Raw genomic sequence first — 18,717 nt, forward strand, 5'->3', positions numbered from 1 at the left:
TAACTGCTGAGCCCCTTTTCCATGGAGGGTTCTCAGAATAGTAACCACTCTTGAGTTGTCTGTGCAAGTAGATGATATACTCCTCTCTACTCCAGATTTTTTTTTTTTTTTTGGTGGTAGTGGTACTGGAGATTGAATTCAGGGAGTGCTGAGCTATATTCCTATCTCTGTTAATTTAAGACAAGCTCTCATGAAGTTGTCTAAGCTGGCCCTTGACTTGTAATCTTCCTGGCTCAGCTAGGAATTACAAATGTGTCCCACCTCATCTGGCCTGGTGTCCTATTCTTGTTTTTTCTTGACCTTTTCCCGTTTTCCACTCATGTCAGCTGGCACAGTATGGAAGCCCTGTCAGTCAGAGGGAATGATTTCTGTGATTGGCAAGTTTGGAAATCAGCCATAGCTCCTTCAGCCCTCTGAAGCTCCTTCCTCTTGGGAATAAGTTACCCTCAGGCTGGCGTTCCTTCTCCTCACACTTAGGCTGGGCAAGGCGCCCCTGGCCATTGGCTATATCTGAGGCAGGTAAATTCTGCCTGCACTCTCCAAATCAACCTTTTAAACTGTTCCAAAGTTGTTTTGTTGGGCCTCACCCTTGCTGCTAAGGTACATCCCTGGTCCTTTTGAGAGAAGGTCTGAGTTGCCCAGGCTAGTCTTGAACTTGCAGTCCTGCCTTGGCCTCCCTAGTAGCTAAGATTATAGGTATGCACCACCATGCTTGGGTCATTTTTGGGTTTTTGTTTCTTTGCTTTGTTTTGTTTTGTTTTGAGACAGGGTCTTGCTATGCAATTCAGGCTGGTCTTGAGGTCACTGTGTAGCCCAGGCTAGCTTCAAACTTGTGGCAATCCTTCTGCCTCAGCCTCCCAAGTGCTAGAATCACAGGTGGGCACCACCATGTCCAGCTCAAATTTGTCTTTTTATGTATAAAAATAAAAACATAACCTCCTTGGGCTAGGTAATGCTGTGCTGTTGCTGGCAGAGACTTTTCAAGTGAAGCTCCAGGCTGGAGTCACCAGTATGTCTCTTTTTTTCAGTATGGACGTCTCTTTGTGGAAGCATTTCTGAAGCAATGTATGCCTCTCCTGGACTTCAGTTTTAGAAAACACCGGGTAAGAGCTGAGAGCAAAGGCATGCTCTGAAGAGTCTGAAGAGTTACTTAGAAGATAAGTCCACAGACTCTGGGGGTGGGAACTGTCCCCCAGCCTGAGTTCTGAGTCACAGTTATATTTGACACGACTTTAGGTATAGCCTGAGATGTCCTGACAGGACTGAGTGTTCCACGGTGGCCTGCATGCTGCAGGCCCACTCAGTTCAAAGCCAGCGCTCTACTCGTACTCCCACACTGAGGAGTCCCCTTCAGCTCGCTTCATCATGCTGCTGGACCCCAGGGCTTCACATGTCAGCATGTCGTGTGCTTGTTTTGGGCTACCCTGTGTCTACTCTTAGGAGCCAGTAATGAAAATAGACCTTGTTTGTGTCATAAAACTTGTGTTAGTGAGTAGTCTCAGTGAGGATTTTTTTAGCCAGGTGACACCTGGGGCTAGAGTTGTAAAGACAGAAATAAAGATAACTTCTTACACATATTTTGCAAATTGACTTTGCAAAATACCAAAATCCCTAATATTTGCTATTTGGTTAGTTCTTCATAATGCTCAAAGAGAAAAGAGAAGTGCTGGGGCTGGGGATTTAGCTCAGCGGCAAAGCACCTGCCTGGCAAGCGCAAGGTCGTGAGTTCGGTTCCCGGTACCAGAGAAAAACCAAAAAAGATACTGAGAAAAAAAAGAAAAGAGAAGTGCTATTTTATCCTAATTTGCCATTGGAAAAGCTGAGACATGAAATGTACTTCAAACCATAATATACATCTTGCAACTTGCAGATTGACACAGGGACAGAAGCTGGAGAGTGAGAGCCAGTGCTCCTGCTGAGAATCAGATTAAGATGACTGTCCCCCTAGGCTGGAGCCCGCAGTTTCACCTTTTTGGATGCAAAGATGTTTTCTGTCTAAAATGCAATTAGGATATTTCATGCTGCGCTTATGAATTTTGTTGTTTTTAGGAAGATGTTTTGAGCCTGCTGGAGACCTTCCAGTTGAACACGAGGCTTCTTCATCACCTGTGTGGGCATTCTAAGGTAAGAGGAAGCAAGTCTTAGCCTCCATTTCCAGGACAGGGGTCCCACCGCCATTCCGAGCCTTCATACAGGGGACTGTATGCAGAGGCGATTTATTCAGTGCAGTCAGCCCTCATGATGCCCACCGCTAGAATTCCAGCTACTCATGAGGCTGAGCCAGGATTACAAGTTTGAGTCTAGCCTGGGCAACTTACCAAAACTCTGTCTCAGAATATAATAAAAAGGGCTCAATGATAGTGCATTTTTGTAGCAGGTGCAAGTGCCTGAGTTTAGTCCCCACTACCACTGAAGGAAAAGAGAAGGAAAACTTAAGTTGCTGGTTGAGATTGAGCCATTCCCTAGAATGGGAAATTCTGTATCTGAAGTTTGACTCCAATTCCATAGGCATGAGGAACATACAGTGCTGCTACAAAGTGTGCTAGTTGTGAGAAATGTGCGTGGTGACTACTGAGACAGGAGTCTTGCTAAAGCAGCCAGCTGAGAACTTTTCATCTGTTCTACTTCTCAAGTAATACATCTGTCTCCTCTGGGAACAGTTCAGCATTAAAGGGCTTCCACTTGATACCCTCTCAACAGTTGGTGAAACAGTCCTTACATCTGAAGGAAGTCAACCCCTAGAGTTCTGTAGCCACCTAGCAAACCAAATGATCCTTTGAGCAGTTCCTGTTGCTCTCTTCGGTCCCTGGTTCTAAACTTAGAAAGTGCCTAATAGCCAGATATGGTGGTACACACCTGTTATTCCAGAATTTGTGAGGCTGAGGCAGGAGGATCGCCACAGATTCAAAGCCAGTGTTGGCTACATGGTGAGTTCAAGGTCAGCTTGTACTGCATACAGAGACCCTGTCTCCAAAAAACCAAAAAGGGCATTCAGTGGCGTTTTAAGGACTTAGTTAAACAGCTTTCTGTTGTTTAATCAGTATAATATTGGCTCAAGAGTATTTTAGGTGAATGCATTGCTGATTGGTCAGTAAGAGGTCAAAAAGAAGAACCTAAAAGTATTGGTGGTATATTTGCCTTACTTTCAATCTTTTAGCTACCATTGTCTGTGTAGTACTCTACGAAGGTCCTGCTATTTGATGGGCCTTGTGTCTGAGCTGTATAGGCAGTGTTGGAGATATTACTCTGTTCATGGTGTGAGGAATAGGAAGGGTGAGAGCTCGATGACAAACCCAGACAGAATGGATATATTCATTTTCATCTAGATTCACCAGGACACCAGACTCACCAAACATGTTCCTTTGCTCAAAAAGACACTGGAGCTGTTGGTTTGCAGAGTCAAGGCGATGCTTGTCCTCAACAATTGCAGAGAGGCTTTTTGGCTAGGCAATCTCAAAAACCGCGACTTGCAGGTAAGCCTGAAGACTGCCAGTGGTAATCTCCTTCGTCCTGAGTATTAAAAGGAATTTAAGAAAGGTAACCTCATCACTGCTTGTTTGATAAGACTATTTTTAAGTCTGTGGCTTTCAGTTCTTAGAGTGCCCTGGTGACAGGGCTGTCTCAGGCTATATCACTCATCCCAGATAGCAGAGGAGCAGAAATCTGCCGTTGATGTCAACAAAGCCTCAGCAGCATCTTCTGCCTTACTGAGGGGAGAGTCACAGCACCAGTTTTGTATATGGCAAATTTCCTTTTAGTTATTTTGAATTTTTTCCTAAAGTAATCTTATTTCTGAAGTTGCTTTCTGGCTAATTTTATCACATGAACATCTGTAGGGTCTTTCAGTTATCTGATTGGCTAAAACCTTGTGTTGCTGGCCAGCCATGGTGGCACATGCCTGTAATCCCAGCAGTCCTCGAGGCAGGAAGATCATGGAGAATTCGAGGCCAGCCTGAGCTACATAGCAAGACCCTGTCTCAAAAAACCAAAACTAAGAACCATGTATTGCTTTTTTTTACTGCTTTGGAGTTTCAGGGTTTTTCCATTTGTCATTCATGTTTACAGTGTCTTGAGTTCTAGAATTGGTTATATGTGAAAAGAACACCTCAGAGAAGTAGCTTCCTTTCTTCACATCAACCTTGAGAGGTAGATTCTGTTGAGAAAACTGAAGCTCAGAGAAGGAACCTCATAAGGCCATTTGGCAGTGTGGAAGTAGCTCCCGGATTTGAGTCCACCAGTGATCAGAGCTGGTGTTCTTCAGCCACTTGACTACCCTGTTCTTCAGCCTCTCCCTCATTTGTAGCTAGTTTGTGGGGTTTATCTGCCTGAAAGTTCTGGGGAAATTTTAGATCCACATTAAGTGTTCACTGACTCATATATAATCTGACCTTGCAAAATCCAATGTGATATTAGGAAACAAAGCTGTACCTTTTGTGGAACTTCCTGCTGCATCAGAGGACAGCGGTCTGAGGTAGAGGGTTGAATATCCCTTTTTTGATGCTGGTTTGCAAGTTGGTGTCCATGTTCTTATTGCCTATGAACTCACATTCTCTGTGTCCTGAGACCCTGAGTATACACATTATGACCTACCATTGTCTGATTCTTTCACATCTAGGGTGAAGAGATTGTGTCCCAGGATTCCCAGGGGAGCACAGCAGAAGAAAGTGAAGACAACACAGCATCCCAGGTCTCCCAGAGCAACACTGCCCAGGTATCTGCAGAGAGCACCAGAGTCTGACCCTGAGGGCTGCAATGGGGTTGAACCCAGAGCCTTTGCACTGACCTAATCTCCAGCCCTTTTTTGATTCTTAGTTTGAAACAGGGTCTCACTAAGTCACTAATTTTCCCAGGCTGGCCTCAAACCTGTGATCCTCCTGCCTCACACTCCCAAGGAGCTGGGATTGCAGGCGTATGCTACCATACCCAGCTCCCTGCTTATATTTATCATCAGATACTTCTATCCTTGTCCTCATTCCCTTCAGTTACATTGTTTTGTTGGTTGGTCATTTGAGACCAGGTCTTGCTATGTAGTGCAGGCCAGCCTTAAACTCATTATGTAGTTCAGAGCGGCCTCAAAGCTGCCTCAGCCTCCCAAGTGCTAGGATTACCACACTTCCTCCCAGCTATGGTGGAAGGCCCCCACACCCAACTTCCATTCCCATCAGAAAAGCTTCTTGGCTTTTATTAATGATTGGGAGCTCTCAAAAAATAATTATAATATAAAAAAAATTATAATCTGAGAATTGAATATCTCAAGTTCAAAACCAGCCTGAACTACATAGTGAGACTTTGTCTCAAAAACCAAAACAAAAGGCCACTGTGTTGTCTCTTGCGTGGTGACACACCCTCACACTGTAGAGTGTACTTCTTTTCTTTTACTTGGCCCAAGCTTGCTCCGCAGAACCTGTTTCTTTTTTTCCTATCTTTAATAAAACTTTGCTACCATTAAAAGAAAAACAAATACTGATTATCTGAAGCTGGGGCATGTTATGCCCTTGAAAGTTCTATTCTGTGGGGCTAGAGATTGATTGATTGCTTGATTTTGGGGGGTACTAGGAATTAAACTCAGTACCTTATACTTGCCAGTCAGGCACTTGTGCCACTGAGCTATAACCCTGGCTTCCTAGGGGCTAGAGATATAACTCAGTGGTAGAGTATATACTTAGCAGGCACAAAAACCTGGATTCAATCCCCAACACCAAAAACAAAGAGAAAGAAAAAAATGAAAATTTCTTTCCTGTTTTTCATGAACTCATACATGAAGACTCTAGAAGACAGAAGAGGTGAGAGTGTTCTGAGTGTTGAGAAGATTGAGTTAAACCATCTAAATACAAAGACAGAAATGCTAGAGCCTTGGGTGAAAGTCAAAGCTGAGGGGCTGGGGATTTAGCTCAGCGGCACAGCGCCTGCCTGGCAAGCGCAAGGTCGTGAGTCTGATTCCCAGCACCGGAAAACAAAACAAAACAAAACAAAAAAATGTCAAAGCTGAGACCTAGAAGCTGCCACAGAAGAATAAAAATAGTGGAGGACCTTATACCTTACTGTGATACAGGTGCTTTTGCAGATTTTTTCAAAAGCTTAATATAAACATATGCATATTATGTGATGTTTCTACATACATGCTAGGCAAGCACCCTACCACTATATGTAGCTCCTTTTGGGGTATTTTGTTTGTTTTTGGTTTTTTTATAACCCGGGAATAGAATTGTGCTTGCCAGGCAGGTGCTGTGCCACTGAGCCACATCCTTGGCCTCTGTTTTGTGTTTTTTGAGGTGAGGTCTTGCCAACTTGCCTGGGCTGGCCTGGAACTTTTGATCCTCCTGGCTTAGCATCCTGAGTAGCTGGGATTAGAGGCACGTACCACCACTCTGACGAAGAATTTGAGGCAAATCATATCCTTTTAACTTGGTTCGTTCTCCTAAGTAAACCTCCCATGTTTGAGTTGGAAACTAACAATTTATGATGGATTCTTTTTAGATACAGCAGTACTTTTAATAACTATTTCATTCTATACTGAATGACACTGTGGCTTTCTTACTACGTCACATTCATGCAGAAGAGCTGGAGGGCTAGGGTTTATTTTTAAAAATCACACAAATTTGGTTCAGTTATGGTATGAGGCAGTAGCAGGGTGACCTCTGTCCATGGTCTTAGCTTAGAATTCATAAATCAAGAAGAATTGGGGGTTGTCAATCACAGGCCCATTGGCTTCTTCATCCTGGGACACTGCAGTGAGCACCAGACCTTCAGCTGGATCCTGCAGACCACTAGATCCTCTGCTCACTTCCACATCCAGCTCTGCTGATTGCCATTCTGCCCCTCTAACACCTTGGAAAATTACTAACTGCACTCTTAACCCTCAACATCAGCTTCCCAGAAGATGGAGTGCCGAACAGCAGAGAAATAGCCTTTCTGTGATTTAGTGTTCAGATGCTAGAATATAGCAACATGAGGAAGAGGAGGAGGAGGGAAGTAGGTCCCTGGAACCCAGCAAGGATCTTTTTCTTTTTTTTCTTCTGTTCGTTGTTTTTATGTGTGTAAACATTATTTCTAGTTTTTTAAGTTATTGTCCTGTTGTGTTCTGTCCTTTTTTTTTCTTCGATCTCTCTTTTCCTCCTGTCTTCTTTATCAGTTTCCCAAAGTTGTGTAATGTTTCTTTGCCCGTCAGCCTTTTAAGCTCTTCTTCAATTTCTCTATTTTTCCCCCCAAAGCCCCTGAAGGAAAAATTGCCATATTGAGGGGATATTTATTGTATACAAATTTCTGGTTTTAGATTTTATTATATAATCACAAATCTGGTTCATATGCTTAAATGTGGCAAATTAATACCACAGTTTGTCATTCTTTGGGCTATGTTTAATGCCATTGTTACTGCTGATTGTACTACTTTACCCAAGGTGACATAATTGTTTTAATCAAATTGTTTTTCCTGGTGTACCAAGACTGAGATTGCCTAAGGGTCGTGAACTGTACAACAGGCCAGTGCCAAAGATCCAGGGTCTGGGCCAAGTAGACAGCAACTTCTCATCCTGAATAAATTGAAGAGGCAGGATCTTCAAACAGACATAAAACTGAAAAGTTAGCTATGTCTGGACGACATCTCTGAGAAGTAGTCATTTCCTAAGGGTTCTCAATACCAGCCATAAGCAATTTACAAGCATCAACCCAGGAATTAAACTTTAAAAAAAGGAAAGAGAAGACAATTAAATAAGATGCAGCCCCACACTTCCAGCTCACCAAAGGTAATCCCAGGGAGCAATGAGGTGGAACAATGGAAAAGACATCCACCTGGACTCTTTGAAGTGGTAACAGCAAAAGTAACAGAGCACATGAATGAGGCTCTAGGAAAAATCAAACCAGAAATAATCTCTTAATGGCAATCCACTTTCAGGCCCCGTCTTGTCTATTGGGAGCTATCTCTCTCAGTAAATTTTCCTACTCTTAACCTCCATTGTTCCTTAGAATTCATTCTTCAGATTTGGGGAACATAAACTTGCCATATCTGACATCTAGCAGGTTGAGAGTTATATTTCTCCTATAATATTCTGTCCCCCAAAAAGAAAGAAACACAGACAACTAGAAATGGTAACCCTAATGAAAGACATGGTTAGTGATTAAAGCAATACAGATTTTAAAAAATAGCAGAGCTTCCGAAATTGGTAGAAACCGTGAACACGCAACACAGTAAAGAAATGGGATGCATGAAACAGATTCAAAGAGATATCCAGGAGATGAATTCTGTTGAAAGTATATGCAGAAAGCCACATTTGATGACACATTCCTGTAATACCAGCACTCGGGAGGCTGAGGCAGGAGGATTGTTGCGAGTTCAAGACCAGCCTGGGCTACAAAGTGAGCTCAAGGTCATCCTGAACTGCATAGCAAGACCCTGTCTCAAAAAGACAAAAAAAAGTATATGCAGAGGACAGAATATCAGATATAGAAGACAGAATTGCAGCTAGTGATTATGAAAAGAATGATTTAAAAATAAGGTTCCATGAAAAATCAATCTAATGGGTGCTAGATGATACAGAGCTGAATAACATCAGTTTAATAGGAGTCAATCAAAAAACAGACATCACAAAGAACATTAAAAAAAACCTGGATATCAGGAAATGGAGACTTATCCCTTGTTCTTGGGTAGGAAGAACAAATATAGTGAAAATAGCCATACTTCCAAAATTGTTACACAGTTTTAATGCAATCCCCATCAGAATTCCAGCAGAGAGCCGGACATGGTGGCGCACGCCTGTAATCTCAGCACTTGGGAAGCTGAGGCAGAGGATCATTGTGAGTTCAAGACCAGCCTGAACTGCAGAATGAGACCCTGTCTCAAAAAAAAAAAAAAAAAAAAAAAAAATTCCAGCAGCATATGTCACAGAATTATAGAAAACAATCCTAAAATTCATTTGGAACCAGAAGAGACCTAAAATTGCAATTCTAGGCTACAGCACTTTTGTGAGTTGGAGGCTTGGGAACTACTCAGGGGCAGAGGAGATAAGAAAGTGCAGCTTTGATGGGGTGCTGAGGAGGTCCTGGCCTGGCATCGGGGCTGGGTATGTACATCCTGTCCACCCTGGAGGCTGGAGAGTCTGTGGGTGCAGAGCAGTGAGAAATGGGTCTTGCTTGGGGTCTGTTCAGCTGGGCCTGGGCGGCTGAGCCCACTGTTTCTCTATTTCACACCTGGAATCTCAGCAAGACACTGGATAATGTTACAAGCTCTAGTACTATCTAGGAAATTTAGCTTCTTAGCAAGACTCTGTTGTAAAATTTTTTAAAAAAAATTTTTTTTAGGGGCTGGGGATTTAGCTCAGCGGCACAGCACCTGCCTGGTGAGTGCAAGGTCATGAGTTCAGTTCCCGGTACCAGAAAAAAATAAAAAAAAAAAAATTAAAAAAAATTTTTTTGAAGGGTGTGGATGTAGATTAGTACAAAGACCCGGGGTTCTATCACAGTAACCCCAGCACATGTACACACACAAGTAAAAGGTGGGCACAGTGGCACAGGTTTGTAATCCCAGCACTAAGAAGGCGAGGCAGGATGATGGCTGCAAGTTTGAGGCCAGTCTGGGCTGCACAGTGAGTTCTTGCCAGCCTGTACTACATAGTGAGACCCTGTCTCCAAAGACCAAAAAAAAAGTTTCGTTTTCATTTATTTTGCACTAGGAGTAGATATGTATTATAAGTCCTTTAATTTTTTTTCTAATTCTATTTCTGTATGCTTTGTATTTGTGCTGTGATATATTGTAACATTTTTATGGTGAATATTTGTTTTCTGGACAATCTACAGACAACCACTGATTCCCTAAAATTCAGTGTCTTACTGCTAGGCACTAATTCAAATAGATATACAGTAGTTGGGCAGGGAGTATAGCTCAATGGTAGAGTACTTTCCTAGCGTATGCACAGCTCTAGATTCAGTCCCACAACAATAACAAAACAAAACAAAAAAATTCTGGGCAACAAAGGCAAGGCAAGGGTATCGCAATCCCTGACTTGAAATTATACTACAAACCTACCGTGATTTAAAAAAAAAAACAAAAAGCATGCTGGGCATGGTGGTGCACGCCTGTAATCCCAGCACTCAGGAGGCTGAGGCAGGAGGATTGCCAAAAGTTCAAGGCCAGCCTGGGCTACAAAGTGAGCTCAAGGCCAGCCTGAACTGCATAGTAGACCATGTCTCAAAAAAACAAAACAAAACAAAACAAAAAACAAACCCAGCATGATACTGGCAAAAAAAAAACAGACCTGGGGACCAGTGGGACCAATTAGAAGATGCAGAAACAACTCCAAACACGCTCAGCCACCTTATCTGTGACAACGGAGCCAAATACTTTCATTGGAAGGAAGATAGCCTGTTTAATAAGTGATTCTGGAAAAACTGGCTTTCCACATGCTAAAGATTAAAACTAGACCCATATCTTCCACCATGCACTAAATTAAAATGGAAATGCATCAAATATCTAAGTATTAAAATGAATATCTGGCAGGGGATATAGCTCATCAGCACAAGTGTCTGCCTGGCAAGCGCAAGATCCTGAGTTTGGTTCCTGGTACCTAAATAAATACATATTAAAACAAACAATAAATCTGCCAGAAGACAGAATTAAGTAAAACTCTTGAAGACCTTGGTGTAGGCAAAGGCTTTATGAACAAAACCCTGATCACACAGGAGCTATCACAAAGAGTCAACAACTAGGATCTTACTTAAAAGTTTCACACAGCAAGGAAAACTACCAGCAGAGTGAAAAGACAACCCACAGTGTGGGAAAAATTTTTTGCCAGTTATTCATCAGACAACAGACTACTATGTAGACTACATAAAGAACTCAAAAAAATCAGACCCCAAATTTGAAGACCCAATCCAAAAATGGGCATCTGAAATGAATAGACACTTATCAGATGTAGAAGTAAGAATAATCCCAGCACTCAGGAGGCTAGGGCAGGAGGATCACTGCAAGTTCAAGGCCACTCTGAACTGTGTAGTGAGACCCTGTCTCGAAAGAAAGAAATGGCAAATATATATTTAAAAAGTTCAGCATCACCAATGAGAGATGCAAATTAAAACCGTGGTGAGAGTCCATTTCACTCCAGAAAGAACAGCTATTATCATGAAATCAGCCAATAACAAATGTTGGTGGGGCTGTGTGGAAAAAGAAACCCTTCTGCACTGTTGGTGGGAGTGTAGACTGGTGCAACCACTGTGGAAAATCAGTGTGGAGATTCCTCAAAAAACTAAAACTAGAGGTTCTATTGACGCAGATATTCCCCTTCTTAGTATCTTCCCAAAAAAATTAAAAGCATCATATTACAGTGATATACACACTCATGTTTATTTCTTTCTTTTTTTTTGTTTTTTTTTCCGGTACCTGGAATCAAACTCACGACCTTGCACTTGCCTCAGCTGTGCCGCTGAGCTAAATCTCCAGTCCTGCACTCATGTTTATAGCAGCACAGTGTGTAATAGCTAAATCTTGGAAATAGCTCAAATGCCCATCAACTGATGAATGGATGAAGACAAGAGTTGTTTTTATACACACACACACAAACACACAAACAATGGAGTGCTATGCTGCCATAAAGAAGGATAGGCTTGGGCCAGGGATATAGCTCAGTGGTGCAAGCACCTGCCTGGCAAGCTCAAGGTCCTGAGTTCGATTCCTGGTACCAAAAAAAAGGATAGGCTTGAGACATTTCTAGGTAAATTGATGCACCTTGAAACCATACTCTTAAGTGAAATAAATCAGACACACATGTTTAAATACTGCATTGTGTCTCTGGTATGAGAAACCAAAAGTGTAAATAAGGACCAGAATGTATAATAGATATTGGGAAATGGGAAGAAAATGTTCAAATGCGAAAGGAAAAGGAAAAAAAATGAAAAAGTAGAAACAAAGCTTTTGTGAATAAGGAGGGAGAAGAGTTGAAGGTAGGGGAAGGAAGTAGGGGGAAAAAAAGCAAGATATATCATGTGCGGGTGCAACTTCATATGATGGATGTGATCATTATGTATGCCTAAAATGTACCAGCAAAATAAAATTGAAAAGGATTGGGGGAGCCTCTGATTCATTTTGTAAATGGTTTCAAACTGAGCAGTGGGGTGGGGTGCCATCCTGAAATCTCAGCACTCGAGCAGGAGGATCAATGCTAGAGTGAGACCCTGTCCTGAAAAACAAACAAAATATTGATCCTTGGTTTTCACAAAATTAGTATACTTACCATCTGTGGAAGCTGTCACCTAAAGAACTGCCTAACATTTCTTTGTCCTTTGCCCCTTAGGACAGTGACGAAGGTGAAGCAAGTGATGGAGAAAAGGAGCAGCACAGTGAGGACAGCGAGGACAGCTTGGATTAGCCCCTGCACAGCTGCCCCACCCTGCGCCATCTTCTCCGGCCTCCTGTCTGTTTAGTATTCAGGGTTTTCTGCAGGAGGCATCCTGTTCATGCTTCTAGTTGTTGATTACTGTCTGAGTTGGACTGTGCTGGCATCAGAATCCTTGGCTTGGGTCCAGTGCAGCAGGGTCTGTTGTTTGGCTAGACATGGCAGTGCTTTGCAAGTCAGTTTTGAAAGTTATTTTTTCTAAAATTTAAGCTTACATGTTTTACAAATAAATTTTTTCATACACTTTGCCTCAGCTACCTCATTCTACTTTTTAGATTTTCCACATTCACCTGTGTGTAGAATTGAAGTTTATGCAAAGAAACAATGAAGACTGATGCCAGGATGGCTCCACTGCTCAAAATCAAGATCTCTGTTATAAGGACCTGTTTTATTTACTTTCTTGTTGCTAAGATAAAATACACAACAACCAAAGTTAAAGGAGGAAAGGTTTATTCAGGTCACAGTCTGGGAAGTTTCAGTCTGTAGTCACCTGGCTCCAAGGCAGGGCAGCACAGCAGAGGGGCATGACAAGAGAGAACTTGGGCAGGCAAAAAGCAGCAGCAGCCTGCCTTCCCTCTCCTTTATGTCCCATCCAGGCTACCAGCCTATTGATTGTGCCACCCATACCCTGGTGGGTCTTTTGTTATCCACTGCTTTAATCCACATTCATACCCTAGCACCTTGGAAAACCCCCGCCTATGAGTGCATGAGGCTTTGGGGGACCTCTAATTTTTTGGTCATTATATTAGTGTAAGACAAATGAAGAAAAGATATCATCCAGCCTATGATATGTTTTATTTCTTTACTATTCTGAGATATGCTTATAATCAATCTCACTAAGACTGCTACATAAGTATAGTTTGTTAGGGCATTATGAGTATGCTTCAGCTAAAGTGGGCTGCTGTCTTGTCTTCCACCAGGCAGCCAATTTTAGTGCTTCTGCCAAGTTCTTTCTTGGCAGGCTGTGACAATTGTTTTAATATTTGTTAATATAATGCAAATGGTGGTGCACACCTATAATGCTGAGGCGGAGGGAAGAAGAGCACCGTGAGTTCAAGGCCAGCCTAAACAAAGCGAGACCTTCTCACAAATCCAGAAAAAGAAAGACCAATTTTTCTTGATACCCCTTTTTCTCCCCAGTGCAGTGTCTTTAGTGTCTAAATTAAGTTCACACTGGACTCAGTAGTTTATGTGGTTTAATGGTTTTCATCATATGTACCAGTCCTCACTGGTTAGACTCTCAGTGGTTGTTCAGCTCTACAGTGGAAGTGTCCCCCTCACCCTGTCACTGGCCCTCTTGGAGAGAACAGGAGGAAAGGGGCTTCTCTGTTGTCACTGCTTGACAGAAAAGTGAAACAGCAGGGGCATTGTCACTGTGGCTTATGTGGACAGGCTCTTGTGAGCTGAGTTCTGCCTCAGAGCTGGGGCTCGGGCAGCAGCACCCTCTACCTGGAGTGCTGCAGGGCAAAGGTGCACTTCTTGTAGGTTGCATACAGCAAGAGGATGGAGCGCAGCATCTGTTTGCACATTGTCACTGTCATCTGGATCTGAGGCTCCTTGAGTCCAGTGGGCCACTGATGCTCCTTGCTGATGATTTTGCAGAAGGCTGACTTCTCAGAAACTCTGAAGCTCCCAGTCCACTTGGGTGGCTGAGCCGTGATGACCCTGCCGAAGACAGAATCCACTCCACTGAGGCGGATGGGCTGAGGCTTCCTAACCAGTCCTTTCTTGTGGATCATGCTTCGAAGCTCCGATGTGTGATAGGGTAGCTTGGGACTCACTCCAGTATCCAGGAATGGGCTGTCGAGGACGAGAGTGACTTCTTGGAAACACAGCTGAACTTCTAGGTCAGAAGGGGTGTGTGGGAAATGGGGGGAGGCCCTGAAGGGGTGCTTGGAGGACGGAGTGGGCGTTGTGTGCCGCAGCCATTGGAAGCTCTCATCCAGTGGGGTCCATGGTGACCAGAGCTGGTATCCTGCCATTGAGAGTCCTAGAGGGAGGAATCAGACATGGTGTTGCTCTGGTGTGCTTTTGGCAAGCACATACATGTCTGTGCACATTCACAACGCTGCCTCACTACTGACTTAAACTGACTTTGCTGTCCCCATGAGTAGATTCCAGGAGGCAGTAGGGTATTAGTAATTCTATAAAGGACAATAGGGGATGGTAAGAAATACTGAATTTGGCAACTGCAGTGTGCACAAAAACTTTATTAAACCTTTTCACAAGACAAGTCATAGTGTGTCCCCATCCACCGTTGTGCGCTGCTATGCTGATGACTGCTAATGACAGAATCTATTTCTGTGGGGTGGGAGAGGTTTCTGGGACTTCTTAATGAAACACTAGAGATTAGAAGCTGAGAAAGGCACCTCTTCCACATATGTGACTAACACCATCCGCTGGACGTCAGTACGCAAAGTATGATCCCTAGACTAGCAGCTGCGTCGGTGCCGCTTGGGAGCTTGGTAGAAATGCAGATTCTTGGGCCTCGCCTTACATCTCAGAGGAAGAAATTCTGGGGGCCAAGAATCTGCATAAACAAACCTTCCAGGGGATTTGCTGCATCTTATAGCTGGAGAACTACTGTTCCTTTTAAGCACCTCACTTTGCTGTTCATTGTGGAGGCAATCTCCTTGCCTCTAAAAGCCCATGTTTGGTTTTTTTGTGTTTTGCTTTATTTTTCATTTTGTTTTGTTTCGTTTTGTTTAGTTTTGTTGTATAAGAGAGCAGTGCCGGCTGAGTCCTGAACCTCTTAAGTGCCCCTCGGAAGAGTTGCCACCAGCGGGAGGGGAAGCCTTTCCATGCTTTCAGAACTGCTGGCCTTGGACTGCAGCTTGGCGACAGTGACAGATGCTGTGCAGCTTTCGCAAGGCCCCGAGTTTGATCACCAGAATCACAGACACCCAAACTTTGTTTTTTTCTAGGTGTGGGTCTTTGTTTTTTCATCTGTGGAAGACCCACAGGTTAAGACCTTCATCTTTTTTTTCTTTGAAGGAGGGCTGGGAGGGTATTACTAACTCAAAACATTTGTCCAAGTAGAAATTGGATTTTCCATCATTCTACTTTAAAATTGCCAGTATATAAGCGTTTTAGTCATTTTAGGAGAAGCTAACAGTTTTGGAGTTGTGCTATGTTGGTAACTGCTAATGACAGAATCTATGCCTACTTTTTTTTATTTTCTTGCACAGAGGAACACAGCTACTTATATACCCTTGTCCCCAAGGAAACAGGCCTCCACCATCAGGGTGGTTGCCCTCTTCCACCGAGCATGTAGCTTCAGGAGGACACACATGGAGCAGTGAAGGAGGAAGGGGACACCCACCCCAGCCAGCCAGATCACCAGATCAACCCTGGGATCAATGGAGTGACAGATGTCGCAGCCAGATCACCCTCACATCCTTTTTTGTGTGTGGTTTTTTGTTTTTGTTTGTTCTTGGAGTCTTGGAGTCTTGGAGTCTTGCTATGTAGTCTAGGCCGGGCTTGAACTCACTATGTAGTTCAAGTGTACTTCTCTGCCCTTCTGACTGCTACAGAATACTGTGTAACAGTGCAGATATGATCTCATCCAGTAACTGCCATCATAGTTTTTGTTTGATCCTTCAGTTATGTCATGTTGGGGACTCATGCATGCTAGGCAATCCCTCAATCCCTACTAAGGTACACCCACAGCCCTTTCTAAATTGTGAGACAGGTTCTCACTAAATTGCCTCAGCTGAGCTGGATGCAGTGGCATGTACCCATAATCTCAGCTATTCAGGTGGGAAGCTGAGGCAAGAGGGTCACAAAATTGAGCCCAGCTTGAGCAATTTTGTGATACTCTGTCTCAGAAGAGGGTGAACTGGGAGTGTAGCTCACTGAGCACCCTGAGTTTGCTTCTCAGTACTGTCTTAATAAGTCCAGCCTGTTTAGGTTTTTCCAGAACCAACATGGAATGAGTGGCTTCTGACTGTGATCTTCCCACTCCTTCACACAAAGGTTAGTGGTACCACCCTACCCTCAGCACCGAAGCCACCTCGTCCATCCTTGGGCGGGCACTCTGTTCATGGAACTCTAACATCTTCCAGACAGGGGCCCCTGGTTCTAACGGGACACCTGGTTCTTCCCTATCAGAGTTCCTCCTGTTATAAGGAACCTAACCTGTCCCTCCATTTCCCCACCTGGAAAAGGGCAGCAGCGCCAGAGTGCAGCTAAGGTCCTGTGAATCGTCAGCAGAGCCGAGGGGCCGGCAGGTAGACAGGGGCCTCCTCCGGGTCCCTCGCTCTGGCCTAGCGGAGCCGGCAGCGGGAGCCCGGGCCGGGCCCAGCATCCGGGCGGGGCTCACCTGGTGAACTCCCCGCGGTCTAGAGTGGCCGCACCTTTCCTAACCGGGTGCCTGGCAACCGCCTTTGTGACCCGGCCAGCAGGTTGGTGGGAGCAAGGCCCGCTGAGGCCACGGGGCTGTGGCCTCCCCAGCCATCCTGGAAATGCCCGGGAAGGAGCTGCCGGACGGCTGCTTCAACGCCTGCCGCACAACTCGCTCCACACTCACCACACCTGTGTGCTGGGACGGATCACACAGGATAGACCCCTGCTTGAGTCTGGGGATTTAGCTCAGTGGCAAAGCGCCTGCCTGGCAAGCGCAAGGTCGTGAGTTCTATTCTCGGTACTGGAAACAAACAAACAAACAAACAACAAACAAACAAAATTAGCCTTTACTCAAGAGGGTCGCTGCGAGTTGGAGGCCAGCCTGGGCTCCAAAGTGAGTCCAAGGCCAGCCTTAACTACATAGTGAGACCCTGTCTCCAAAAAAAAAAAAAAAAGCCTTTATTCTAAACTTTGTACTTTGGCGGAGGGATCCGGAGTCCTGAAGGCATTTGTTGTATTCACATGGTTCCAGGGGACTGGCTTGGTGGCACAGGCCTGTAATTCTGGCACTCTGGAGCTGAGACAGGAGGATTACTCTGAGTTTGAGGGCAGCCTGGGACACAAAGTGAGTTCAAGACCAGCCTGAACTGTATAGCGAGACCCTGTATCAACAGACAAAAAAAAAAGAGGCTGGGAATTTAGCTCAGCGGCGAAGCGCCTGCCTGACAAGCGCAAGGTCGTGAGTTCGATTCCTGGTACCGGAAGAAAAACAAACAAACAAAAAAGACAAAAAAGAAAAGAAAAAAAAAAAAAGGGGGTGGGGAGTGTTCCAGGGAAGGAAGCAGAAGTGACTAATGCTCGTCTGTCCAGACGAACAAGGTAGCTACACACCCTCTTCACTCTCTGGCTGAGCACCTTTCCAGCTCCCATTCACTTGTCAAGATACGGAGACAGAGCAGGGTGTGGTAGCGCACACCTGTAATCCCTGCACTCTGGATGCTGAGGCAATGAAACCCTGTCTCAAAAAGATGAAAAAAAAGAAGATAACGGAAAGATACACGTATCTTTCACTTCCTCATTGAAAACCTTCCTGCCTTCTAATTGTTCATAAAGAACAATTCTGTCCTGTGCTACAGTGCTGAAGAATGCTTTTGCCTCCATGAGAATGTGATGTGACAACTTTGTACGCTCATGTCAGTTGTTCTGGAAAGCTGAGGTTGGGGGACAAGTCCATCCAGACACCTCTGTCCACAGGACCTGGCTGGGGAGGTGCCTGGCAGAGAGCAGCATAGATTCAGGAAGCAGCGAGGGCCACCCACTCTTTCCTTTCACCTGGTATTGCCCTTGCACTTTGCAAATTGCGAACACAGTGCCAGTGAGAGCATCTTCTGTCCGGCTCTTTGGGTGAAAATGATACAGAACCTGAGGCACTGAGAATGAGGGCAGGCTGAGATCCCAGATCAGTAGACAGAGACTTGAGGACTTGTCCAAGGCACACCACATGTGCATGTGTGTCCCCCAGGAGAAGTAAAGTGGGAGGTGTTTGGAGAGGAGTCAGAAAACAGAGCAAGCAAAGGATGGTGAGGCTTGAAGAGGTGCAAATGATCTGGGTTTTTTTTTTTTTGTTGTTGTTGTTTTTTGAGACAGGGTCTCACTATGTAGCCCAGGCTGGCCTTGAACTCACTATGTATCCCAGGCTGGCTTCCAACTCACAGTGATCTTCCTGCTTCAGTCTCCTGAGTGCTGGGATTACAGGTGTGTACCATTGACCAGCTGAGGTGCAAATAATTCTGAATAAAAGACTTCCCCAGTTTATTTTTACTTTACTCTTAAAGAGACTTGTTAAAAGGCAAATACAACAGTTTTTGTTGCACAATAGTGTTTTGTTTTTTAAATGAAAGTCCCCAAAGCAAAACTGTAGGGTTAAAATTGGACAGAGAGGCCATTGTACTGTTGTGGCGATCTGTACAGCCTGTGGCACAGTCTGCACCAG

General features: G+C 44.3%; 2 protein-coding genes across 7 annotated transcripts in view; one reads left to right on the top strand and one right to left on the bottom strand.

Moving 5' to 3' along the window:
- Fancd2 (Fanconi anemia, complementation group D2) overlaps positions 1–12,626 on the top strand; it is a 77,947-nt gene extending 65,321 nt beyond the window's left edge. For all 6 annotated transcript variants that reach the window (XM_013509097.1, XM_013509098.1, XM_005413060.2 and 3 more), the window contains 5 exons: positions 1,029–1,103; positions 2,050–2,124; positions 3,327–3,473; positions 4,616–4,711; positions 12,279–12,626. In XM_013509097.1, the coding sequence (XP_013364551.1) occupies positions 1,029–1,103; positions 2,050–2,124; positions 3,327–3,473; positions 4,616–4,711; positions 12,279–12,353 (468 nt within the window). In that variant the 3' untranslated portion in view covers positions 12,354–12,626. The remainder of the gene's footprint in view (positions 1–1,028; positions 1,104–2,049; positions 2,125–3,326; positions 3,474–4,615; positions 4,712–12,278) is intronic.
- A 933-nt stretch (positions 12,627–13,559) lies between these two features.
- Positions 13,560–16,730, bottom strand: Fancd2os (FANCD2 opposite strand). The gene is made up of 2 exons (XM_005413064.1): positions 16,538–16,730; positions 13,560–14,370 (listed from the first exon to the last, which is right to left on the bottom strand). Exon 2 carries the CDS (start codon positions 14,360–14,362, stop codon positions 13,826–13,828), a length of 537 nt encoding a protein of 178 aa, XP_005413121.1. The 5' UTR covers positions 14,363–14,370; positions 16,538–16,730; the 3' UTR covers positions 13,560–13,825.
- Between the last annotated feature and the right edge of the window lie 1,987 nt (positions 16,731–18,717).

Source organism: Chinchilla lanigera, unplaced genomic scaffold (genome assembly GCF_000276665.1).
Source record: "Chinchilla lanigera isolate Chin_1 unplaced genomic scaffold, ChiLan1.0 scaffold00160, whole genome shotgun sequence".
NCBI classification, from domain to species: domain Eukaryota; kingdom Metazoa; phylum Chordata; class Mammalia; order Rodentia; family Chinchillidae; genus Chinchilla; species Chinchilla lanigera.